Source organism: Delphinapterus leucas, chromosome 2 (assembly GCF_059928025.1).
Source record: "Delphinapterus leucas isolate spDelLeu-1000000601 "Yukka" chromosome 2, BTC_Dleu_Yukka2, whole genome shotgun sequence".
Taxonomy (NCBI): domain Eukaryota; kingdom Metazoa; phylum Chordata; class Mammalia; order Artiodactyla; family Monodontidae; genus Delphinapterus; species Delphinapterus leucas.
Genome location: NC_143130.1, coordinates 78441030 through 78468347, shown reverse-complemented (window position 1 = coordinate 78468347; position 27318 = coordinate 78441030). Strand labels below are relative to the sequence as shown.

Here is a 27318-nt window from a genome sequence, read left to right as displayed (position 1 = left end):
GTGTCCATAGAATTACCTTTCCTTATTTCATCACATTATGGCTTTATTTTCCTCTCTCTTAGGTGGTCACAAAATGGAACTGAAATGTACTTTAAACTATGTTTATTGTTAGCAAGTGAAGTTTGCTCTCTGTAGTTGAAGTAAAACAGAATTATTTACTTTGCCCCAAATTCAGATATATTTTCCCCCTAATATGTAATCCCTGATAATTTTTTTCCTATGGACTTGGGGATCCTGAAATGGCAAGAGGTGTGTGCGGTCAAATCCTACTTTCCCAGGAGCTTAAGAATGGCTGAGGGCAACTGGGAGAAGGAGAGGTTAAGAAGTGATGGTACCCCATGACCATTTCCTTATTGATGGATATGACAATGTTTCCAACTTTTCACTACTACTGCAATAAACACTGCCTTGGTGTGCTAGGGCTGCCTTAATTAAGTACTGCGGACTGGGTGGCTTACCAGCAGAAATTTACTGCCTTACCATTGCAGAGGGTGGAAGTCCAACATGCAGGTGTTGGCAGGAACGGTTTCCTCTGAGGGCTTTGAGGATCTGTTCCAAGCCCCCTCCCTTGGCTTGCAGGTGGCTGACTCTTCACCTCGTCTTCTTCTCTGTGTGTTGATTGATCTGTGTCCAAATCTCTTTTTATCAGGATACCAGTTGTACTGGATTAGGGCCCTCACTAATGACCCCATTTTAATTTAATGACCCTTGATTACCTCTGTAAAGACCCTATTTCCAAGTAAGGTGCTAGGGGTTAGGACTTCAACATACCTTCTCTTGTGGCAGCGGACACAGTCCAAGCCAGACAGACGTCATGAAAGAACAAGGTGGTTCACTGATTCCTTTATTTATTTAGGAGGTAGGGGGAGGAGACACAGGGTTGGGGGCCAGCAGGGGAAAATTACCTACAGGAGAGGGTTGGGAAGGGTTTGCAGGGATTGAGCTAGAAAGCAGTAACACTGATTCTATAGTTGAAAAGGAGTAGTGCACAACTGTTAAGTACCTGGTGTGAGTTTTGTAATAAATCCTATCTTATGGATAAGTACAGTGGAATACTACTTAGTACATTCATACATGTTTCTATCATCTTGAGATTTTTTATATATACAGTATATGATCTGTTTTTATAAATGTACAGCTCGAAAAAAAGAGATCCTTCTTGTAATAGGTACAGCATTAAACACAAAAACCAACATGGGCCAGCCACATTCCAACTGAAGACCCAGAGAAAGCCTGGCCGACAGCCCAGCCTCAGCCCCTGCAGCCCAGCAAAGTGTAAACCAGCACCCACTGCACCTGTGGGCTCAGCCGGCCCTTGACATTTGCACGGGAAGTGCCTGCTCACGCCAACCCCACCTGCAGAGAGTGGGTCTTCCCTGAGGGAAGGTGGCCGAGGAATGTGTACATCAGGTAATGAAAAGAGGGATGAAAGAAATGTGCTCTTCAACTAAAGGCACTTGTCAGTGGCCGCGTACAGCCATTCCCTGGGCCTGGTGAGTGAGCAGGTGCTATTTTGTTAGAGTCAGCAAGGTCTGAGTGGACCTCGCCTGTCCTCTCACCAGGTTTAAATAGAATAAATAAATCTGAGTGGGTGCTTGGTTTGCCCTCTGGGGTTCCTATGAATAGGCTACCTTTCAGGATCATTTATGGAGTGACACTCCCTGTCTCCAGCCCAGCTTTTGGAAGTCCTCCATGGGCAAGATGCCAGAATAGCTCCAGGCCTTGCAGAAGCAATTGCTCGCTATGGATCAGAAGGAGAGCCCCCAAATGTCCCCCTCCCCTGTCTGTGCCTGAAGTTCCTTCGTCCTGTGCATCAGAGTCTGTGCGCCTCAGATCTTGGTCACGTAGTTGTTGGGGAACAGGCCCTGCTTGCCTCGTAGCCGCCCGGTCCACCAGCCAGAAGGATCTGCAGGGACACAGATGGTGGAGGTGACGGTGAGCAAGGCTTTCTGCCCAGGCCAGATGCACTCTGCTCGTGTGGGTGCATCCCATGGGCAAAGGGAATGTTCTTTCCCTTCTTAATTTTAATGAAGATTAGACATGCAGATGTGCCACTCAGGCCCCATTCCAGAAGAACCCGCTGCCCAGATGTGAGGTTTTGCTGCCAGTCTCCAGCTCTCGGCCCTGTGGGATCTGCCTTGCCTTTGAGACATTGCTTCTCTCGGGGCCTAAGCCTTCCAGCCTCCCCTGCGAGCAGTCCCAGCTCTGGAGCAGCTGCTGGGCCGGCAGACTGTGAGGTCGCCTTGTGGTCAGATGGCTCTAATCCTGCTTCCCCCCTTTTCTTTCACAGTGGCTATTCCCCCACTGCATCTTTCACACTCCTCACTCCATCTCACAGCCTTTCTGAAAGAAGTGATCTGCAACACTTCACCGTAATTACTTCCCAGCTTAATCCCAGTCCCTTCAGCAGTAATTTGGTATGTATTTTTCTGTGATTATAAACACACACATTCATTTTAAACAGGCCATTCTATACCTTACTATTGTGCATCTTGCTTTTCAATACTCAATAATCTTTCCACGACTCATTTTTTAAACAGCTGCACTGCATACCAAATTTTATATAACATTCCCTTATTGATGGCCATTTGTTCCCCAATTTTTCATTGTTAATGCAAAAAATGTCTTTATGCCCACGTGCAAGTAGTTCTATAGGATAGACTCTTGGATCAAAGAATAATCACCTTCTAGTATCCTTTGTAAGAAAATCTAATTTATTTTTTGTAATAGGTAATACTTTCATGTGTACTTGCAAAAGTACAAAAGGATAAACAGTGAAAACAGCTACCCAGATCCCTTCTTTGAGGGCAAGCAGTATTACCTATTTCTTGCACTTTCTTCCAGAGATATTTCATGTCTATAAAGGCATTTATTCAGGCAAACAAACAAAAAAACCTCTTTTGTACACAAGTGATAGCATACTACATGTTCTGTACTTTTTAAACCTTAATAATACATACTACAGATCATTTCATATCTGTATATAAAGAGCTTCTGTATTCTATAGCTGCTTATCTTCCACTGTTCATATCATTTGCCTATTTTTCTATTGGTTGCTGGTCTCTTATCTTGTTGACTGGGAGTTCTTTATATACTAGTGAATCTGTCACATGAGTTACAAATACCTCTTCCAATTTTAATTAAACTTTTATGACATTTTAGTATTTGAGCAGTGGAGTCAGATGATGATTTTACAGCTTCTTAGTTTTCAATCACTTTTAGAAATCCTTTCCCACAGAGACAGTATTAAAAAAGAAAACTCTTCTATACTTCTAGGACTTTTATGTTTCTTTTACGCATGTAAGTATTAATTTATTTGGGACTTATCTTGGGGGAAGGGGTTAATCTATAAATCCAAAGTAATCATTTTGATATGGGGATTTTACAATTTTGATAAATACTGTTAAATTTCCTTCCCAAAAGTCTATTCCAGCAGTAAATAGTGAAAGGAGGTACCTATTTCCCTGACTAACCAAAGATATTACACTCTACACTTTATTTGCAATGACAAAATCCAGAAAGTTCTGAAAATTAAGTTTTCTGTAACTCATTTCATGGGAAAACTTGACCTGAACTGACATGGGCTTGTTTATGATGTCTCTTTCCACTGCATGCTTAGGTTCCACAGCAGAAATACTGAGGCTGATCTAAGCTGTTTCCCTGGGACCTGCAAGGGGGTGTTACATACTATAAAAAAGCTCCCATCTCTGATTTCTGAAACTCAGTTAGCTCGAAGGATTTGGATTAGGGAATGTGAACTCTCACTTTTTTTTTTTCTTTTTTGGCCTCATCCTGCAGCTTGCTGGATCTTAGTTCCCAGACCAGGGATTGAACCTGGGGCCCGGGCAGTGAAAGCGCCGACTTCTAACCACTGGACCGCCAGGGAAGTCCCTCTCATATTTTAATCTTTGCTGATATCACAGGTGAAATGCTTTGCTTTGCACTTCCCTGATGGTTAAGGAGGCTCTGCTGTGCACTGATTGCCTCAATAGCCTTTGTCCACTTTTGGGCTGGATTATTTGTATTATTTACATGGAAGAGCTATTTATATATGTAAAACATTTTTGCCTAGTCTGTTTTCCATAATTTAACTTTGTTCCCAGTGCCATTCACCATATAGGTTTTAATTTAGCCTTTTTTTTTTTGCGGTACGCGGGCCTCTCACTGTTGTGGTCTCTCCCATTGCGGAGCACAGGCTCCGGACGCGCAGGCTCAGCGGCCATGGCTCACGGGCCCAGCCACTCCGCGGCACGTGGGATCTTCCTGGACCGGGCACGAACCCGTGTCCCCTGCATCGGCAGGTGGACTCTCAACCACTGCGCCACCAGGGAAGCCCAATTTAGCCTTTTTATGAGGTTAAATCCCGTATGGTTTTCGAGTTTGACATCTTCCATAGGAAGATTTTTCTCACCCAAAGATTAATATAATATTCTAGGTTTCCTTCTAAGACTTTCGTAATTTAATTATACAGTTTTAGATCTTTAATTTATCTGATATTTACTTTGTGTATGAGGCAGAGATCAAACTTTATTTTCTTTTCAAAATGGAAAGTAATTGTCTATCCTTTCCCCTGATTTCAAATGCCACATTTATCATCTATTAAATACCTATGCACACAAGGGTCTGCTTCTGAATGCTATTCTATCCTTTGTATCTATATGTCAATTCCTGCACTCACACCACACTGTTTAAATTACAGCAATAATTTATAGCATGTTTTGATAACTTTTAGGACTCTACATTTTACAAATATATGTTTTAATTATATCCAGTACATGTTATGTCTAGAAAATTTTGAAAATATTGAGAAGTGAAAAGGAAGTAATACTTAAAGTTCAACACTTAAGGAGACCACTTTAACATTTTCTATTTTTAAAAATGTCTTTTTAGAAAACATTTTTCTATTCCATGTGTTTTATATTTTTACAAAAATGAGACTAGTCCACAGTCGCTAACCTAACTTTTTCCTTTTCTCCATGAACATTTTTCCATTTCAATAATGTATATACTTTTGCATCGTTATCTTTAACATAAAAATTTTTGCATCAAAGTTCACTGAATGGATATAGCAAAGCTTATTAAACTAATCCCCATCACTGGATATTAGGTCATTTCCCATAATTTTGCTAAACAAAGCTGGTGATAAAAATCCTGTTTGTATTACTAAGAGTTTATTTCAATACTTTATTCCAACTTTTGAAGAAGGATACTAAATGACTTAAAATATTAACACCTGTAGAAAACCAGATGGCTAAAGGAGATAAAAAGAGCACCCAGAGAACATTTAGAAGGAGGTTGGTCTGGGGACCTGGAATTCTCCTGGGAGTGAGCCCAGGTGATTCCTAGAACTGCCCTTGGCTACCTCTTCCCGAAAGCTAGCCCTGCCATGGACCACTGTCCACTCAGGTTGTCCTTGCTCTGCTCATACACCTTGGATGGCTCTACTCCCTCTTGACAACTTGTCTTGAGCCTGACACCCAGGGCCTCTAGGACCAGGCCACTCTGGCTTTACCTCATCCCCCATGACATCTCCTCAGGGGTTCTGCACCTGGGTTGAGTGTCAGCTCATTTTCCTAAAAGGACCCACTCTTTCTGGCCTCCATGGCTCCTCTCTCTGTCAGTCTTCCCATCCCTCACCGCAAATGCCATGCCATTCATGGGGCTTTTTCTAACATCCTAAATTAAGAGTTATCTTTGTTTTTTATGCTTCCATAAGGAATAATGTGTGCTTATATGTATATCATATTCTAACTTATCTTTATTAATTTGGGTAAAGTATTCAGCCAAGCCCACAGACCACTTTTATAATAGATGTTACAAGTTGTCTCCCTGGCTTCCATTCCATCTACCTTCATTAGGAGGAGGCTATGAAATCTGGGTGGGAGAGGCCTAACTCCCGTTACCTCGGGCAGACCCTGCCAGGTCTGACCCACTTGGGGTACAGCCTTTGCCTTGCTACAGAGATTGATTCAGGGATGGGCAGATGACCAATTTGGCCCAATCTGAGGGATAGATGGGACTTTTGTCCAATGGCTAAGAGAAGTTTCAGAGGTAAAGCGGATTTCAGAGATGGTTTGATCTGTTGGCCTGGAACTGATGCAGCCTTTTTGCTACCATGAGGAAAAACAGCCTGAGGAGGGAACAGATACAAAGAAGAGGGCAGAGCTGAAGTATTTTTTAAAAATGAAGCTGGAGTCTTGATCAGCCTGAAACCTGACCTACCTCTGCAAGTTTCAGTGAGAGGAGCCCATAAATTCCTTTCACATTTATACTAGTTTTTATAGAAATATAACCATATGCTTTTTGGAGGCTGTCCCAGCCAGCCATGCACTTACCTTCTTTGATAATATCGATAATGTCATTGGCATTGAAGCTGAGTTCGTCTGTGTCCTGAGCATCATAGGCATACAGAGCCTTGCACTGTGGCACCTGAGGCTTGGGCTTGGGCTGGGGCTTGGGTCTGCCCCCTGCTGGGGGAGGCCGGCTGGTTGTTTGTCTCCGGACCCTGTGGAAAGAGTGGAGGAAGGTGAGAAGGGACCCAACAGGAGGCAGCAGCACCACATGGTAGTTTGGAGCATGGGGCCAGCACTGGCCAGCTCAAGTTCAAGTCCAGCCCTATCCTTAGATGGACATGTCACTTCCTAAACTTTCTCGGAGAGTAAAGCACCCTCCCTGACAAGGTCATTGCAAAAGCATGTAGCTAGCTCTTCATAAACATTAGCCTCTGTTGCTGTGTCCCCAGCATAGAAGGAAATGTGAAAAAGACACATATTCCTACCAAAGTTTATAAAACATATTTATACATCTAAATGATAATAAAACAAATAGTCATGTACCTATCCCCCTCCCTCAACTGTGGAAACAGAACTTTGCCATAGAAGCCTGCAGGTGCCTCTCCTCAACTGAAATCCCTCCCAGAATGAACCCCTAGCTTGCATTTTGTATTAATAATTCTGCTTTGCTTTGTAGTTTTACCACGCACATAAGTATCCCTAAACGATACTTGTAGTTTGTCTGTTTTTTAACTATATGAAATGAATCCCATGCTACTATCACTTGCTCCCTTTTTTTTTCCAGCCGCACTGCGTGTCTCTTGGGATCTTAGTTCCCCGACTAGGGATTGAACCCGGGCCACGACACTGAAAGCACTGAGTCCTAACCACTGGACTGCCAGGGAATCCCCTCACTCGCTCCGTTTTTGAGATGAACACTGTTGATGCATGTAGTTTGATTCATTCATTCTCATTGCTTTATACTTACTATTCCATTACATGAATATGTCACAATTTACTTATCCATTCCATTGTTGATGGTCATTTGGGATGATTCCAATTTCATTACAAAAAAACGCTGCTATGAATGTTCTTGTGCAAAAGTTTATCCAAAGTAATTTCTCAACATCAGCACTATGGACACTTTGGTCGGACAGATAATCCTTTGCTGCGGAGGCTGTCCCGTGCACCGTAGGGTGTTAAGCAACATCCCTCGCCTTTACCCCTGGGATGCCAGTAGCACCTCCTCTCCCTGGTCATGATCATCAAAAATATCTCCAACTTGAGACCCTAATCCAGGTCTTCTAGCTTTAAATGTATTCTTTCTACAACCTGTGTAGCCTCCAGTCACCATTCATACATACATTGTCTCAAAGGCATGTAACTCTAGGTTGGTCCTAGTTTAGTGAGATCTTTAAACATATCTGGAACAACCATTTATTAAATATGTTCATGAAAAGCATTTAGAGAATGCATTTAGGAAATAGAAATATAGCAAACAGTCCCCCTCCCCCTTAGCTTAAGGACTAACCAAAGTGAAGCCTACATTCATTCGCTTACGAAAGAAACTTAAGATTTCTTCTAAGAGGGCCTGGGCTGAACTCAACGTTGTGGGGCTGGCTGTTGGGTCTGGCTGGGCCTGTTAACACCTGTGGGAGGAGGGAGGAAAAGGGAGGGTATTTCCTGGGGCTTGAGCTCTGGAAGGAAAAAACGCACCCAGTTTTGAGCTGTGCTCTAAAGAGGCCAGAGCCTCACTGTCCTTGCTGAGCTCCTGTGACAGTAGATGGTGCTGGCTGCTGATGAGCAAGTTGGATCACGAGGGGGTTGGCTGGGGGTGAGGGGTTACGGGGTGGGGGGTTCCCTGAGTAGGAGGGAGCAAACCCCAAGGTAACTCAGGCTCCACTCTTCTCAGATCAACCCCGTCCCCACCTTCCCACCCCCACCACACGCTTTCTTTCATCGAAGAGGAAAGGCATTGTATAGTTCATTAGCATGACATCATTTCCTTCCTAGTCTATTGGAAATCCCCATTCCCTGCTTGGGAAGTGCTTGCTTCTCTGAAAGCTGGCTGGACAAGCAGGTTTTTAGTTAAGCAACCCATATATTAGGGCTGTGTCAGCATTTGGTTAATAAGAGCCATTAGCCTGGATACCGGAAGTCATCTATTTCCCAGTAACAAGGAATGGAGGAGGGGCTGGGGCTGTGGTGTGTGCATTAGAACACCCTGGGAGGGAGGAAGCCTCCACTCTGGCAGTTCCAGGGAACAGGGTTGGGAGGGTACGTGCACATATGCACACGTGTGTGTGCAGGCTTACGTGTGTGCACACACATACACTCACCAAATATTCATAGATGAAGAGTTGGCCTCTCTTATGTCCAGGGGAGAATACAGGTTGATGGGGTGTCTGGAGCCCAAGGGTATTGGGAGTTAGGTGCATTCTTCGGGCAGGGGGGCCTCTTAGCATGGAGGCAAAGCTGGATGACCCTCTGAAAACAAGGGCCATCCTGCCTGCAGCCTTCCTGGGAGTCTCCCCGCTTGCTCCTCTGCCCATCTGCCTCCATCTTTGATGGAGGTCACCCAGTTCCTCCCCCTTCATGTCTTTCCTGCCTTCCTTTCGAGGAAAGGAAGCAACGAAAGCAACTAAAGTTGCTTCCTTTCGAGGCTCCCTGAACATCACCCCAGCTCAGCATTTATTAGTTTACCTCACCCTCTACTGAAAATCCTTCTAACAGCTTCTCTCTGCTCTTGGCCTACAAAGTCCCTGTCAGGTGTGGCACTGCTAGCTCCCAGCCTCCCATCCTGCTGCAGGCCACACTGGCATCTTCCTACCTCTCTTCATGGAAGTCTGACCCCTGGTTGGGGTTAGGACCCCTGTCCACATACTCCTAGCCTACGTCATGTTTGCTGGTGACAAATATACTTTCCCCCTAAGATCAGGAACAAAACACAGGTGTTAGCTCACCACTTCTGTTCAATACCCACTGGAAGCTCTAGCCAGAGCCATTAGTCAAGAAAAATAAAAGTCATACAGATTAGAAAAGAAGTGAAAATACCTCTATTTGCAGATGAGATGATCTTGCACATAGAAAATCCTAAGGAATACACTAAAAAAAAAAAACTATTAGAATAAAAAGATTCAGCAAGATTACAGAACACGAGATCAATATATAAAAATTAATCTGGGGACTTCCCTGGTGGCACGGTGGTTAAGAATCCTCCTGCCAATGCAGGGTACATGGGTTCGATCCCTGGTCCGAGAAGATCCCACATGCTGAGGAGAAACTAAGCCTGTGCGCCACAACTACTGAGCCCACACGCCACAACTACTGAAGTCCACGTGCTCTAGGGCCCGCATGCCACAACTACTGAGCCTGTGTGCTGCAACTACTGAAGCCTGCGCGCCTAGAGCCCATGCTCCGCAACAAAGAGAAGCCAGTGCAATGAGAAGCCCGCGCACCACAACCAAGAACAGCCTCCACTCGCTGCGACTAGAGAAAGCCCATGTGCAGCAACGAAGACCCAACACAGCCAAAATATAAATAATAAAAAAAGAATCAGCTCTATTTCTATGCACTAGCAATGAACAATTCAGAAATGCAATTGAGAAAACAATTTCATTTACGATACACAAAGAGAATGTAATACTCAGGAGTAAAGTTAACAAAAGAAGGATGATCCTATTTATATGAAATGTCCGGAAAAGGCTTATCTATACTGACAGAAAGTCGATTAGTGGTTGCCTAGGGCTGGGGGATGGGGGAATGACTGCTAAGGGGAAGAAGGGTTCTTTCTGGGATAACGAAAATCTTCCTAAGTTAGATTATGATGATGGTTGCACAACTCTGTGACTATACTAAAAGCTGTCGAATTGTACTTTCTTTTTGGCCGTGCCACGAGGCACGTGGGATCTTAGTTCCCCAACACGGGATCGAACTCGTGCCCCCTGCAGTGGAAGTGCAGGGCCTTAACCACTGGACTGCGAGGGAAGTCCCTGTTGAACTGTACTGTACTTTGAATGGGTTGATTTTATGGTATGTGAATTATATCTCAAAAAAGCTGCTTTAAAAAAAAGAAAGGAAATCGCACGGGCCTCTTTGGGCTCTGAAGTGCACTCCTGATACCCTGAGTGAGCTCAGCCAGCTTCTACGCAAGCAGCTGCTGGGTGTCCCACCCAGGATCCGGGACATAGTGGAGGAGAGGATGGAGGTGAGGGGACCATTTAAACACCTGTGTGGACACAGCCGCTTCACGGTCTTTGATCCTAAGGCATCAGAGCCTACTTCCTCAGTAAAACCAATCAAAGTAAAACCTCAGGGATTACTGGGGGATTTGGGTTCCCATGTACAGTAAACTCTTGGCAACAGTTGGCTTGATTGTCCCTGGACAACTGCTACCATGCAGTGTAAAGTCATCTGGTCATTTATCCCTTGGCTGAATGGGGCTCACGGCACTCCACAGTTGGGAGAGGGGAGATTCCAGGTAGCTTTGAGATGGGGCGTTGTTTGCTGGGGAGCAGAGGGTGGACTGGGGGACTGTGTTTGATGGGGAATGGACGTGGAGGTGGAGAACAGCTCTGCATTTTGCATCAGGAAAGGGGCTGCTTAGGCAATCCCGAGGTAACCACTGTCTGGCTTTTTCCTTTTTAAATGTCCTCTGTAACCAGGAAAGGGTACAACTGCTCCAGTAGGGCAGCACCTTCGCAAAGTGAGCCAGTTACAGCAAAGCCCTCCTTCTCACTGGTCACTCCTGCCTCATTCTCACATCTACGCATGTCCTCACTCTTCTTGTGAGTGTTGACAGATGGGGCGTGGTCTGGGAACCCCTGCCTGGAGCTCTGAGCAAGGTACTATGCTGGGCATTTTCAGATGTTGCCTGCCTCATTTAATCTCACAACAATTCCCGCAAAATGACTGACCTAGGTTCCTGGAATTTCTTGCTGGCTTCATCGGTGGATGGCACGATGCATACGCAGCAGGCTCCCAGAGCTCCAGCCACACTGACCTTTCTGGCCCCATGGTCTGGCCATGCTCCCCACCCCGTGACCAGCGCTGCTAACTCCTGCTCAGCCTTTGGGTCTTGTTTCACCCCGGGCAGCATCCCCTGGTAGCCTGCACCTGCTAAGAGCAGGGGGTCAATGCAGTGGGACAGGGGCCTGTACCAGCTGACTCCCTGGCAGGGCAGTAGGTCCCATGCGGGCGGCTGTTCTCACCACTGTAGACCCTGGACCTGGCGCCAGGCCCAGGAAGACTGTGTGGCCTCAATCTGCATGCTCTGAGGGGGTAGCAGAAGGGACAGTGGCTTAAGAGTCAGAGTCAGTGCACTGGGTTTGAGGCCCGGTTCTGACACCGGCTGGCATGTGACTTGGGGCCATCACGTCACCCGTTTAGGGATCAGTGTCTTCACGGGGTAAAGAGAGGGAATTCCGGCAACGGCCCAGGCCCTTCTTCCAATTCTAAGAAGGCTTTACAGAGTGCTCTCAACAAGATCCCTACGGTCAGATGTACCATGGGACACAGGAAGCCTGCCCCGATGGGGCGATCACTCTCTCCATTCACCATACTGTGGATCTGGAAAGCACCACAGGAATCGGTCTGCGAGAACAGCCATTTTCCCAGCTCTGTTCGACAGACTCAGCCTTCCTTCAACCCAGACAATCCCCTTCCACCACTAGGTGGCGATCCTGTGCAGTCAATAATGAGGAGAGAGGATGCCTTTCTACCAGCTGCCAGAAATTATCAAGGTCGTTTAGGTGCTGGTTGACTCCACTTACAGCCATGAAAAAGGGATTGAGATTTTCTTACACAGCAAACAAGATCCCCGTGCCCAGGGAGCAGGAACTGGCTCAGCCCAGCCTGTGAGAGAGGGTTGTTAACGCTTTCAGGAGTTTTGTGGTCAGTTGTTAAACAGAGTCATTATTAAAGATGAAATTGAACACATTTAACTGAATAAATTATATTAAAAGCAAAGGCAACAAATACTCATAATCTGACCCTACCTAATTATCTTACCCATTTTACATCTCTCCATGCTCTTGAAGTTATTAACATCTGCTGCCTACCTGTGGTGGGAACACAGTAGGACAGTGGGAGACTGTACGTCTCCCCCCAGCTCTGGGACCAGGGGTAGTCAGCCTGGTAGCTTGAAATCGGCCACAGTGAGCAGAAACTGACAAATGTTACAGCTCCCGCCTTTTCATCCCCAGAGAGCTAGCCGTTCACAAGCACACCACTTGCTGTCCCTCCACCACCCTCATGATAACTCACTTTCACTCATCTAAAAGTGCTTTGCCTAGATTTATTTTGTAATGGATATGCAGGATTTAGATAATTTTGGTAGTGCTTACATTTTATGATATTTGTATTCCAAATAAACCTCACAAGATTGAAAACTGTTATAAAAACAACTATATCATTGGGATAATGGGGGCAGGAGTAAGAATTTCAGACTCACAACGACAAAGTTATTTTTCCTATTGCCACTGGTATACAGTTATAAAACTCTGCATCACAGAGCAAATCCAGCTGTTTCGTTATATGTAACTCTGGCACAGTGTAATTTAGTTTTCCTGTTACTATGTGACCCGTCGTTTCAGGGTAATCTGTACAGTTGGCCCTTCACATCCATGGGTTTTGCATCCCAGATACAGATTTAACCAACTGAGATTGGAAAATATTCAGAAAAAGAATTCCAGAAAGCTCCAAAAAGCAAAAGTAGAATTTGCTGGGCAGGGCAACTGTTTACATAGCATTTACATTGTATTCAGTATTATAAGTAACCTAGAGATGATTTATTGTACACAGGAGGATGTGCATAGGTTATATGCAAATACTATGCCATATTATATAAGGGACTTGAGCATGAACGGATTTTTCTATCTGGCGTGCGCGCGCGCGTGTGTGTGTGTGTGTGTGTGTGTGTGTGAACCAATCCCCTGTGGATACCAAGGGATTGTACACATTTACCATTTTATTGTGTCTATTCTTCATTAAGAAGAGAAACACATGAAGAAGCTCGGCTACAGCACCTTGCTTTTACAGCAGGTCTTTTTCTGAGTAGGGAATTAAACATCTAATGCAGTCACATTATAACCCACACCACAAAGTTTCCTGAGTAATCAAGCACATTATACCCAGTTTGCTTTGTGAAAACCTGCACTGCTAGAAAAGCCCTGTTTTAGTGCCTGGGAAGACCAAGTGGTGCCTTCGCCGATCGGGATGCCGACCGACCTCTAAGCCCTCGTGGACAGCTGCCTAGTCTCACAAGAGGCCAGAAGCCAACAAAAACACAAAACGCCAAGTGACATCAATGACAACAAAGCGCTGTAAAGTCAGGTATTGTTCATTCGCTCTGTTCCTGGGATGTAGGTTGTTATAGTGATTGGAGCAAACGAGGTTTAACTAGAAAAAGACTGGAATAGTAAAGCAGGAGAAGGAGTTTTGGACTTTATTTACTTATTGAAATGCAGCTAGTGTCTGCTGCAATATTACCTCTCAGCTCTCTGTTCTGCTGTTGCTCTGAGCCCACAGAGAGCAGGCATGGCTATTAGATGTGTGTGTGTCAGGGAAGCGGGACGGGGAGAGGGTGTCTCCCTGACTCGTCCCCTTGTCTTGGCTTCGCTAGGCTGCCCATTCCCCCCGCCACCATTAAAGCCAGCAATGCCTGAAGCTTAGCCCCTCATGGCGTCTAGAGCTCTATGCAGGCCAGAGGTTTGAGCTCTTGAGGGTAAAGCCACTGGGCCAGGGGACACCCACTTCTCAATCCTGGTAGAATATTAATATTTCCCTGCAAGACCAAACCACATGAACAACAGTCATAAAATAAATATAAATAAACTTTCAAGTTGCACTGTGCTTTATAGTTTACAAAGCCCTTATTTAATCTTCCTGAAACCCTGACTGGATTTTACATTTCTGATTATTAGCTCTATTATACAGTATAGGTGAGGAAACCAAGGTGTAGGAGGATTAAGTGAGGTACACGAGGGTGTCAGCTAGTAATTAGTGAAACAATCCATGTGGCCAGCACGTGGCACACAGCAGGCACATGGTTCAGTAAATATTCAATGCACGAATCAATGAAGGAAGGAACAAATGACCCGGGACTCATACCCAGTCCTTGCAAGTGTGAATCTGTGCTCTCTGCACATGGCCAGGCCACCTTCTCCACCTTCTGTGAACTTCTCTGCAGTCTCCACACCTCTGGGACACCCGGGTATGCCTCATCTATGACAGGGTGAGCTGGGATTAAGCTTTCAAATATCATGTCTTTGTTCTGCAGATGTGAAATTTATGTCTTGAAATTCCAAGAAGGAAAATGATGGCATTTTATTTCACTGGCTCTTTAAAATGTGCTGTGTTCCAAAAGGTTGAATCTATAAACATTACTGGAAATTTGGGAACGGATGCCAGGAATTCCTAAGCTTCCTGTCTGCCTGGTCCAGGGTATGGCTGCTGCTCCTGCAGATTATGGGTTAAGAAATATTGCTATTGGACACTTGTTGGAAATTTTAAGCTCCTTGAAAAATATGGCTCCATTAGGAGAATCCTGTCAAGAGACACACAGGCAGCATTTAAATTTTTCTATCGATCCTTCTTTTGTGGCATGGCCAGAAGCCCTACCGCTGAGCACTTTCAATATTTTTCTGTTTCTCCAACTTCTAGTTGGATTAATCTCTGGAGTATCTTGAAATTTCCTGAAGTTGTCCTCCCATGAAATGGACCACAGGATTAAAAAGGCCAACAGAAAAAAACATTTCCAGTCTGGGTTTTAATGCCTCCAGTAATGAACTGGAGGTAGATTATGTACATCTCAGTCATAGGAGGGAAAATATAAAGCACACCTGATTGGCAAATCAAGTGTTCCTGTGAAGCCAGAGCAAAGGCTGATGAATGAACTATTTATATGGATTCTTGCTTTACCTGTTCTCTTTCCCTGAGACTCAGGAAGATCTTGAACCTGAATCAGACTGTTCAAAAGGTATGTTAACGGACTACAAGATTATGATTCCTTTTACGTCTTAGTTTTCCTGGTCAATGATAATAATGATGATGACAACAAACATGGCATGGCAAGGGTAAAGAATCCAGTTGGGGTGGTAATTAATTTAGTGAAGGCTTCATGTTCTCTCCAAAAGCAAACACAAAAAACCCAAAAAGCATAAAACCCAAACCGACTGAACCCGAAATAAACTGACAAAGACGTTCCTGAATTAACTTGAGGTGCTAATTACACCATTTGATTTTATCCACATTGCATGATCCAAAAGAGATGACTGCTTATGCTAAATATGTCTATAAAGAAAAGTGCACTGAGGGTGGGAGAGGGAAAGATGAACCCAGGAGTTGAAAGTCCAAGGAGACTTGGTGGTAATCTCCCTTTTATAGGTTGGTAAATTCAAGGGCACTGTTTGGGACTGTAATGTAAACAGGAACTTTCGTCTCTGTGGAAAGGTACAAGCTCGGAACCCCTGTTTGCTCCAGCAACGTCCCACGGAATAAATGCAATTCATGTTTTCTTGGCAAAGAAGAACTGTTGAATGTAGGTAACCACGAGGCCCCTGAAATGCTTGTCTAAAGTCTCTGGCCACATTAGAAATTATTTTAACTTTGACTTTATGTGTATTAGAAAATAAATACAAAGAAAAAGCTCAGCCTTTTGATCAGAGTATGATTTCTTAAGGAATATTTGCATCACAGCAGATTTAAGTGTACAAAGAGGAGGCTGGCTGGGATTCTTGTAGCTACAGGACTCAGTGTGCCTCATATGAGTTTTATACACAAGTTTTACATACAGGAAGATCTTACTGCCTAGTAGATGGTTGTGAAGGTTCCCTCTCCTTCCAGCCTCACAGCCACTGCCAAAACTGCATCACGTATGCCTGATCTTTAGGCCTAAAGGTGGCAAAGGGTGTGATAAGACTTAAATAGGGAACAGCGCAGCTGAGGGCTGGAAGGGAGCAGCCTCGGTTAAGACACAATGTTCCTAAATTGCCTGCTTTTTGGCTGACAGATGCTCCCAGCTGGCTGGTGTGCAAGTCTGTAACTTGCAAAGCAGGCTGGAAAGATGGTTTTGCTTGCCAAAACCAAAGCAAGTAGGAAGCTAGCAGACAGAGCTAAGAGATTTGGTGCATTTTGCTGACTGGTTTTAATCCCCTGCCTAGTACGGGAAATCGAACTGGGCCCAGGAAGTCTTGTTTGATTATTTTAGCTTCTTCCGTCCATTTGAATAGTATAGGCCTGGGTTAGGGAGTAAGGCTCCAGTTGCCTCAACAGCACCCTTCCAATTCACCTTCATACAAAACTTCCCTGGTTTCATCAAAATGACTTGACAAGTGGTTTTCAAAATGTGCTCCCTGGGTCAGCAGCACCACCATCCTTTCAGAACTCGGTAGAAATGTAAATTCTTGGCCCCTACCCTGGTCCTACTGAATCAGAAATACTGGAAGTGGGCCAGGAGGTTCTCCAGGTGATTCTGGTGTACATTAAAGTATGAGAACTTCCTCTTTAGACCAAGCCAATCAGGTAAACCATGATCATTAAAACTGGTGGGATAGAGCTACTTATGCAAGAGTTGGGGGAGCACAGAGAGAGACCTAATAGAAAGTGGCAGCCACTCTACTGATGGCCATTTGTATAAAACCAAGGTGCTTTCCTCTCTGTAGCCCAAATGAGGTAAGACTTGCTAGGGGAAAAGGAACACCAGGAAAGAGCCTGGTGACGTCTGGAAAAGTTCCTAAGAGCTCTGCGGTCTTTGAGAAGGCCTGGAGGTGAATGGGTGGCTGCCCACCCAGAGGAAGGAGCTGTTGCCTCTCACCCAGCACTACCCTATTTTGTACACAAGTCTCCTGATCACACTTGAAAGTTCTTTATTCTATAGATATGGTGAGAATAGAAAATGGAGGTGGGCAGGAGGGAGGGGAAGAGTGGGCTGCAGTAACCCCACGATTGGGTTAGGCAGAGAGAACTACTGAGAATCATGCAGAGTTGGAAGATTCCTCAAAAGTCACTGGCTCATCCACCATGAGATAATGATTGCTTCATCACCACCATCATCGTCATCGAGCTACAGCTGACTGAGTAGCCTCCTACATGCCTGGAACCATGGTAGGTGTTTTATGTAGATTTTCTCTAGTTGTCCCCCCACCCCCAGCAACCCTGCAAGCTTGCTGGTATTACCTCAGTGTATAGATAAGCAAAATGAAACTCAAAGAGGGTTAGGAGCAGGTCCAATATTAGACAGGTAACAGGGGCTGAAACAGGATTCTCATCCTTATCTGGTATGTGACACCATCACTCTATAATACTCCAGCCTGGTGATTTCCATCCAGCCTGTACCTGAATATTTCCAGGGACAAGGTGTTCCTTACACCCTAGGGTAGTTCATCTTTGGGCTACTGGAATGTTCTTTTGTTTACTGGTGCCAAAATCTACCCCCCAGCAGAGTTCACTCACTTGTCTTGAAGTTGGCCCTAGTGATATGCCTGGTGACTCCACAGGACCCAGCGAACCCACTTCCTACACTGATAACTCTGAATATCTACACAGAGTTCCAGGAATCTTTACTTCCTTCAACTAAAAAGCCTTGGTTTCTTTTCTTCCCCTCTTCATTTTCTGTTATAGAAAGGCAGAGGGTCTCATTTTAAAGCCCTGAAGATTTGTCCTCTTAACCATACATCTGCATCTCATAGAATGCTGGGATGGTATTCTTTATGTATCTAATGACTCTTTGAGCTGTTGTGTTTACGCAACTTCAGGCACAGATATAAATCGAAACCCCCATTATTCCTCAACCATCCCAGAGAGCAAAAAAGGTCACAGAGCGATCAGATCTCAGGGTGGAAGGGGACCCCTCTTGTGATGTTTCCGAGATAAGGCCTCTCTGGGGAATGAAGTGTGTGGGATCAACTTGCCTGTACTTTTAGAAAACGGCAACCGAGGGCTTCACAGCCTTGGGGCTGGATGACAACACACGTGGGTGGAAAACCAACCTTGAGAATCATGCGTGGATGGCCCCCCAAATCCTTGAGCCTTGGTGTGGCTGGTGGAGATGGAGGTCGTGAGTTTCACCCATGGGAGGTGGGGCTCTTACCCTGCAGCACCCTGGTCTGGAACCTTGAGGAAATCCAAGCTCTCCGGCGTCTGTGACACTCGGTCTGAGCCAACGGACTGTTGTCGCGGTAAGGGTGGGCGAGCCATAGAAGGGCACAGGCTCCTCTGAGTGGACCTCTGGTTTCCAGCAGCGTGGGGATACGGCACAAACTGGTTTTTAATGACTCCATTCTGATGGTAGCCTAGAAAGTGGGAAAGAGGAGAAAACAAAGCAGAAAATTTCTGATCCTATGCTAAAGGCTCTCCAAATTTTTTTCCGCCCATTAGCCAAGAGTGAGTTACTTAGCTTTGCCAGGCCTCAGTTTCCCCTTCTGAAATAAGGGAGGGCATGACTTCTCACATTTTGCGAGGAATAGAGCCCAAGACATTGTACACCACCCGGCCAGTGCCTGCAACATAGCAGACGCTCATGCATGCTTGTTGATCCTGACTTTAGAACCACCAAAAATGTTCGGGGGTTTCGAAGCCAATGGTCAAAGAAAGGTAAGGCTGCAACTAGTTGGGAGGCACATTCTTGGGTCTAAGAAAAATGATGACGTTGTGATTCAGGAGGGCTGGCAGCCAGCTGTTTAAACAGCTGGACATCCGTTTTCAAGGGGTCAGTCTGGGGTGTCCTCTGCAGGAGCTGTGGGAGGTGAAGGGAGCACCCCACACAGGCAGGGGAGATGTGGCCGTTGGTTGGATTAATCTGGAGAGAGCGAGCTGTCGTAGCCAAACTGTTCCTGGTCAAGATCACATTATCTGGTAAGTAACAGACTCTGGTGCTGGGCTCCAAACCGTGCGCCTTGGCTGAAAGCGCCACTGTCATTCCCAGCTATGTATGAAGAAGCCCTTATCTCTTCTCCCACTGACAGATTTGGGGAAGAGTGAAGGGGAACAAGGCTCCCCAAGGCACGCTTTTGGTAAACCCACCGTAAAGCAAACCTCTTCCATGCGAATTAAGAGAAGAACTCTTTGGTACCAGTGGGATGACCCTTAGCTTATAAGGCGGCTCGGGGTTCAGGTTTGGCTCTGCCTCTGATAGCTGTGTTGACCTTGAGCGAGATACTTGACCTTTCAGAGTGTCAATTTCTTCATGAAAGAGACAAGGAGCTTGGTGAGACCCCACATGCTGCCAAGGCTGCCAAGGACAGCAGAAGGGCATCCAGAGTGGGACGTGTTCTAGGGCCATGATACTCAAAAGGGGTCCCATAGATGGACTGCTCCGTGCCACTCGTGACCCACCCACCATCAATAAGCTCAGAAATTAAGAGCAAGCATTTAGAAACGTTCACAGCAGTTTCACAGACATATCTCATGTCTGTTGAATCTAGTAAGAAATTTTGGCTTACAATTTGAATGCTTTTAAAATTCCATTCTTCTAGTAACTTTTATTATATCTTACAAAAGAATAGTTTGTGATGGATTAAAAATTAAGTAAAAAACCCCAAAAAACCCAAAACAAAACAAAACAAAACCCCAAGCCCTTGATCCTTCATCATAGATAGTATGAGAAGTACTGATGTAAGGGATTGGGGTCCAATCGCCTCATTTTATTGGTGAAGAAACTGTCATACACAGAGGTTGGGAGCTGTGCTCAAGGTCAGGTATTTGGTCTGAGCCGACTGTGGCCAACACAGCTGAGGCAAATGAGCTTTCCAGGTGGTCTGGCCAGGATTGTGCACGGGCGGCTGGCGCATAAGTAGTAACAAAACACTGCACTGGTTCTCTTAGGTTCTTTTGTGCTTGGATTTTCTTCAAGGATAAAGGCAGAGGGGAGGAAAGACAGCTGGGCCAGGCAGGATGGGGACTCCAAAAGAGATGAGAATTAGTTTCTCACTGATAGGCATGGTTGTCCATACTTCAGCACGCAACTGTGAGACTCCAGAGCAGGAGACAAAAGAAATGCTTTTTACTGCTTATTTTGGACACTGCTACAAATTAATTCCCTTGTCTGGGATGATCTGAGTCAAGTGTGGTCCCAGGATGACCCTTTTCAGACCTACAAGCCTAAACTTATTAACATCAAACACTCTGGGGGCAGTTTCTTATTAACTGAATTGTGAGTGATGGAAAAACATTTTGTGAGTTTTGAGAGTACTCTTCCAATACTAAACAGATTCTTTTAAGGGCAAAACCTCTTACATTTATTTGGGTTTGGACTTTGACCTGCATGCTATATTTTTATCATTTAAAAAAATGAGAAAAATAAACATAAGATCTAAAAATTTTTCTGAATCAATTTTGCATTCTCCCAGATATTACTTTATTTCTTGGAGCAGTTCTCGTAGATTCTATCTGATTAAGAATAGACTTTCTATTTATTCACTCAGCTGTTAACTAGTTGCAAAGTATTGTCATGGTATTTGGCTGGAGCTGAGTAGTGGTGGGGTTATACCTTGCAAACTCCAATTTCCATAGAGGCAGTGTCCTACAACTTAAAAGCTGACGACATTCCGGTCGTCATGGACAAGGGGCTCTATTTCCTCTTACTGATGTACAAAGCCTTCCCTAAGGGAGGTAACACTGCCAGGTAAGGAAATGCAAATCGCTAACTCAGCCACAGTGCACTCTCACTAGCTCATACATACCTTCCCTGGATTTTGGGGTCACAGGTAGGGCCATTGTGTTGGGAGGAGTACATCTGGCACTGAAATGGCTCACGGCTGGCTAATATGTGGGCACTTATTGGCTAATGCGTTTCTTCCTCAAGGTATTTTACACATCTGGGTCTAGTCTATGACGCATGCTTGGCTTACCTGGTGGCGGAGGGGCAGCTCTCATTGGGTAGTTGGCATTGTGAGTCCCACTGGAATAACCTCTGCTTTGAATGGTGTTCCTTCGGGTAGGACCTGAAATAAACCAGCAAGACAAAGTTAAAATCGGTGTTACTGGCTGGTTTTATGGCTCCCGATGGTTTTCTGCTTATGGAAAACTTTTGAGAAGTTTGGAACGCAGGTCTCCGTCGGATCTGCAGGAGACTGGTTGCAGTGGAGACGGCTGTTTGAGGGAAGAATTGTCCTGGCAGCTGTTGGATGGGAGGGGCTGGAGGACATGTGATGGAGGGAGGGATTTGAAATGTCAGAGCCAGTAGCTTTACAAAGAGGTGTTATTAATAAGCTTACAAAGGGGTTTCTATTGTTGTAGACTTTGCAAAGAGACAGAGGAGACATCTGAATGTTCGCACTCATGTTCTGACCACAGCACTGCAGAAGCCGAGGCTGTGTCTGCTGCACATCGTGGTCACTGACGTGAAGGACACCGCAGCTCCAGCACCTCTGCTTTTAGTCCAGAGCCTTTCTCGCCAGAGTTTGCGTTCCACAGTCTTCTAAGTAAACACAGAGACCCTGAAGGGTAGAAGCAGACTGATACCCTGGACACAGACGTGCAAGTGTTAGAAAACAAGCAGGGCCAAATGGAGCTTCATGTGGGCCAGAATTAGGGCTGGGGCGGCTGGGCCACTGGCGGCCAGACGAGATCTCTGCAGAGACTATGTGTTGGAAAGGAACACAGTAAACAAGGTCTCGAGTGGGACATGAAGGAGCTTCAGGACATGAAGCTGATTAAACCGGCGGGAAGAGGGGTGCAGAGGGAATTCCTAGTAAAGAGAAGAGCAGGAAGTGATAAGGCATGACAGCATAACGCAGAGGAGCTGGGTCTCAGGTCCTGGGACAAGGGGAGGAGGCCAGGTTAGGGTGTCCCCCTTCCTGCCCTCTTTTCCCCATGAAGATATAATAAAACACCGTATTAGACAACGTTTCACTTTGAGGCCCGCTGAGAGCATTGCTCATACACATCTTGCTGGTTATCTGCAGCTCTCCTTTGCCGTGCTCTGTGCCCTGGGTTCTGAGCCCAATGGAGTGCTAGGCCTCTGCATTCCAGTTGGGTTTGGTCAGTGGGAGGCACCGGCAGGAGACTGGGGTGCCAGAGGAGAGAGGGGCTGGGGTATCTCTTCCTTTTTTTCCCCAAATTGAAGTCTAGTTGATTTAGTTTCTGGTGTACAGCAAAGTGACTCTGATATACATACATTCTTTTTCAGATTCTTTTCTGGGGTCTCCTCTACCTACGTCCTTAGAGTAATAGTGGCATCCTGCTGTTCTCTGCCCGAGTCCCAACTTTGTTCCCTTAGCCCTGCCAACACCCCTGCAAAGAGTCCTTTTATGTGAAAGTCTCTTACAAAAATCCCACCTAAGTGTGCTGTCTACTGCAAATACCAACTGATACACAGATATATACCAACATTTTCTGAGTGGCTATTTCTCTGTACTGTATTAGTGAGTTATATAGTACGTGCCAATGTGCGCCTTGTAGACAGATGTCATAAAGGCCTATTTTATACCTGTCATACTCTTTTTTGTTTTTTTTTTTTTTTTGGCCGTGTGGCTTGCGGGATCTTACTTCCCCAACCAGGGATCGAACCCAGGCCCCGGCAGTGAAGGCACCAAGTCCTAACCACTGGACCACCAGGGAATTCCCGACCTGGCATACTCTTCATCGACCGTACACATGGGCTGCATTCTGTAAAGATAACTACATTATATGAGTACCTAGCATATGTAATTACTCTAGATTATAAATATAATTTATATTATGTAAATTATATATAATTTACATAATATAAATTATATTTATATTTTAATATAAATATATTTTACCCTGCCTTATAAATATAATCGTATAAATATCATAAATAGAAAAAGAATCAAAGGCCAGTAAAGAAGTCAGACTGTGCTGTGAGTTACTGCATGTATGTCTTCTACTGAAGCAACTGACAGTGAAGGAGGGCGATATTAAATGTGATGCACAGTAAGAGAGCAAAACCTTGTAGGGAGCTGGTAAATATGGTCAGTTTCTTTCAAATTGACAGAAAAGGGCTTCCCTGGTGGTGCAGAGGTTAAGAATCTGCCTGCCAACGCAGGGGACACGGGTTCGAGCCCTGGTCTGGGAAGATCCCACATGCCGCAGAGCAACTAAGCCTGTGAGCCACAACTACTGAGCCCGCATGCCACAACTACTGAAGCCCATGCGCCTAGACCCTGTGCTCCGCAACAAGAGAAGCCACCACAATGAGAAGCCCGCGCACTGCAACAAAGAGTAAACCCCACTCGCCGCAATTAGAGAAACCCTGTGTGCAGCAACGAAGACCTGATGCAGCCAAAAATAAATAAATAAATTTATTTTAAAAATAAATAAAATTGACAGAAAGGATGAGGTTTGTATTGTCGACAAGATCGGACTGGAAAGGGCTGGGAAATGTAAAGCCAGCAAACTGATTTGTTTTAAACACAATTCATGCTGTAATGCCAGGAGTACTGCACATAACTACAAAATCATTCAGAAAGGTTTAACCTGCCCATTTGCCTTGATGTTGGTTTAGTCTGAAATGTTTCAATCTGAAGCAAACCCCAGCCACAGGAAGCAGTCAAAGTACTGGTTCTTTGCCCTGCAGATCTGTGCAGTGTTATGAGCATTTGGTAGGAAAAGAGTTTGGCTCAGGGCAGGATGAGGGAGGGCCAGGCGGGAAGCCCAGAAGCCTAGCAGTGGTCCCGCCTGTGGGGCCCATGAACACTTACGGGAGTTCCTGGGCAGCCCGGGTCCGATGCTGACCTGCAGCACTTTGTTGCTGGGCTTGAGGATGGCCAGGTCACCGAAGCCTTGGTGGAATTGCACTTGCCGGGAGCCCCCTGCACTCCAGGGACCCCAGTTCTCCTTTTTCAACTTGATTTCAAGCCTGCGACAAGCATATTTGTTGGAATTAACAAGTCGGGATGGAGCAGTGAGAAAGTGCGGCTCATAGACCCCAGCATGGCGTTGTGCTGCTGGGCAAACGTGCTATAAAAACAAGGCAAGCCTGGATCATCGGAACAGGCACCGGGCCCGGCGGCCAGGCATGACAGTCCGTGGGTTTCCCCGACAGAGGCAGAGCATTCGGGGTCCAGCCCCTGGGAGACACCAGTTGGTGAGGGAGGTACCCCAGTACAGGTGCTTTGTCACTCTGTCAAGTGGATACAGGTGGGACTGCCCCAGGAACAGAAAGAAAGGCCAATCACCAGGCCACACCCGCTGCGGTATGTCACTGTGTTTCTCTCTGATTGCCCAGGTCTGTGTTTGTGGAGGACCGAGAGATGCCAGACGCAGAGAGCTCACATCTTCTTTGCACAGAATGTGGCTGCTATTTAAGTTCTATTCCTCCACCCTCACCCCTACCCCAGGGAGGAAAACGACAACATTTCCCTTCCCAAATAAAAGGGAAATTTACTCACAACTGCAGAACTCCTCAGCCAGTTTTCATTTTCCACATTGCCTATATGCCCACATAATGCAATTTCATATTTTGCTTTTTTTTACCTTATATTTTTTCATGTTGTAAGACAGAAAAATCATAATTGCGAGTAGCCGCCTATTCTATTGAGTGGCTTGGCTATATTCTTCCTTTTTTTGAGTTATTCCCTTATCACAAATTCCCAGACAAAAATAATTGCCCCCCGTACTCATGGCCAAATTGTTCTTTGGAAAAGCTGTAATGAACTCATTCTGTTTCCAATATCTGTTTCACTGTAACCACAGCAGCATGAGTTATGGAAAGGTCCCCTCCTTATGGGATTAAGGCTTTACTTTGGCCTCTTCCTTGTGAGTAGGAAGAGTGGAGGATATCCCCATTTTATAGATGGGGAAATTACGAAGGAAAAAAAAAGCCAAATAACTCACTCAGCAAACGTGAGATTAGAAGTTCAACACTCCGCCAGTGTCTGGTCCACGAGACAATGTTATTAAAGCAAATGAAGGTGAGAGCCCAGACACAAGACACCAGCCATCCACAGCCCCCAAGTCTCCAAATGCCCCAGCAACACGCTGTATTATGCATTGATCTTGGGAACTTAAGTTCCACTCCGATCACTTTCTTCTGCTTCAGCCTTACACTACTTCTGCCTGCTCTGCTAAATAAAATATTCTTTTATTGGTGATATATAAAATCTGCCTTTTCCTGGCCTCACGTTGGTGACCTTTGTTCAAAGGATAAGATACACCATCCAATGAAGTCATTATCTCACAGAAATGCAAAAGTGACGTTTTCAAAGCCTGTGGCAACCATCCAGACTGTCTTCTGCAGGCCCTAAGAGTCCATGGGGGAAGCCAAGACATCCAGGGCTCCTCAGAGGCAGCCAAGCCACTCAGACCCCATCCCCCCCCCACCCCGAAGGCCTCCCTTCCTCTCAGCCTGGGCCTCAACAGTGAGATCAAGGCCCCAGATCCCAACTTACGTGTTGCTAAATTTCAGAGGTAGTTGCTTCTGGGTTTTTTCCTCATAACGCTTTGCTAAGAGGCTCAAGAACTCAGTTTTAAAGACGGATTCAAGCAAACTGTCATATTCTTGCTCATGAAGAATAAAAAGGTCATCCTGCAGAGTACTGCAAAGAGATTGGAAAGACTTAATGAAAGTTGTAGTTTTGTTTATTCCATGATTTTTTCCACTCTTTTTTTTTTTTGCGGTATGCAGGCCTCTCACTGTTGTGGCCTCTCCCGTTGCGGAGCACAGGCTCCGGACGCGCAGGCTCAGCGGCCATGGCTCACAGGCCCAGCTGCTTCGCGGCATGTGGGATCTTCCCGGACCGGGGCACGAGCCCACGTCCCCTGCATCGGCAGGCGGACTCTCAACCACTGCGCCACCAGGGAAGCCCCTCCACTCCTTTTTTAATCCTGTAAAATAGCACTAAATTTCTACTGTCTTTCTCTCTGTAATAACTGAAAATCTTTAAAACACAATGAAGTACAAAAATAAAGTCACTAAAATCTGCTTTTAAAAGAAGTTTATAGCCAACCGTAAGAATAAGTGAAATATTCTCTCACATGACTTTTAAAATCAGGAATTTAAGGACAATTTGTCTGTATATAAAAAAAAAAAAGTTTGTTTTGAAACATCCCTACATCACAACCATGCTACCTGCACTAGGATTTGTTGTGATGAAGACCGTGACAACCAGTGGTTTAATCTCTGTCACTCAAGAGCATGTGTAAAAGCAATTCAGGGCCAACATGACAGTTCTACAGTGCCTGGGAGCCAGGCGTCTACTCCTCCTCTTTACAGGTATGACCAGGAAGTTGTACAAGACATTTCTGCTCACACCCCATTGGCCAGCACTGTGTCACCTGGTTACACCTAGGTGAAGCGAGTCTGGGAAATGTAGTCTCTGGGTGGGCTGCCAGCTATGAACATGGAAAGGAGAGAATGGGTATTACAGGACAGCTCACAATCTCCACTATACCTCCTTGGTCACAAACTTTTCCAAACTTGGAATCTTTTCTTAAAAGTGTGAGAATAATATACCTCAGAAGGTGTGGCCGCAAAGCTCCTATCATCGGCCTGTTTCTAGGCAGATGAAAAGTCTGGAATTGTCTTGATCACTTCAGTGACAGCAATTCAAAACTCCAAAAGGCACTTCTGTAAAAGGTGCTCACAACAGCTCTGCCAAGTCATTTGGAATTAAAGAAATAAAGCCCCAGCATCTAAGAAGGTCTAGACCTTCTAAGCATCTAAGAAGGTTTAGACCACCTAAAGCAGAGGTCTAAGAAGACCTCTGCTTTAGGAAGGAGGGTGTACAATGGGGAAGAGGCAGAAAAGAAGCACCACTTTTTGGTGCGTGCGGTGGAGTGAAAACTCCCATTTCAGCTGCCTGACTCATGTCTGGGCATGTCTGTTTGCCTGGCTGTACTTTAGGCGGTAGAGTGATTATTCAACAGGGTTATTAAATTGAGTCCAACACAGGAAACCTTGAGTAGTTTAATGTGCTCAAATGTATTAGAAGTTTCATGATCATAAAGAAATAAAGCAAGCAGGGCAAAACATCAAGGTCAATTATCAGCATGAGTCTGGAAATGAGAAGAGGCTGTTTGGATGCTTTGACTTCAACCATCAAATTCAAAAACCCCTGCCTTTGGTGACCCGAGTCAGAGTTAGGAA

At 45.3% G+C, this 27318-nt stretch overlaps 1 protein-coding gene across 12 annotated transcripts in view; it reads right to left on the bottom strand.

Annotated features, from left to right (window-relative positions):
- Nucleotides 1-827: 827 nt before the first annotated feature.
- MYO1E (myosin IE) overlaps nucleotides 828-27318 on the bottom strand; it is a 204421-nt gene continuing 177930 nt past the window's right edge. For 11 of the 12 annotated variants that reach the window (XM_089904548.1, XM_022579652.3, XM_089904571.1 and 8 more), the window contains 6 exons: nucleotides 25622-25768; nucleotides 23933-24090; nucleotides 21119-21211; nucleotides 18361-18562; nucleotides 6336-6505; nucleotides 828-1906 (listed from right to left, as the gene is read on the bottom strand). In XM_089904548.1, coding sequence (XP_089760674.1) covers nucleotides 1830-1906; nucleotides 6336-6505; nucleotides 18361-18562; nucleotides 21119-21211; nucleotides 23933-24090; nucleotides 25622-25768 — 847 coding nt within the window. In that variant the 3' untranslated portion in view covers nucleotides 828-1829. Of the gene's footprint in view, nucleotides 1907-6335; nucleotides 6506-9326; nucleotides 9378-18360; nucleotides 18563-21118; nucleotides 21212-23932; nucleotides 24091-25621; nucleotides 25769-27318 lie in introns of those variants that run through there. The other variant, XM_089904564.1, reaches the window with a different exon arrangement.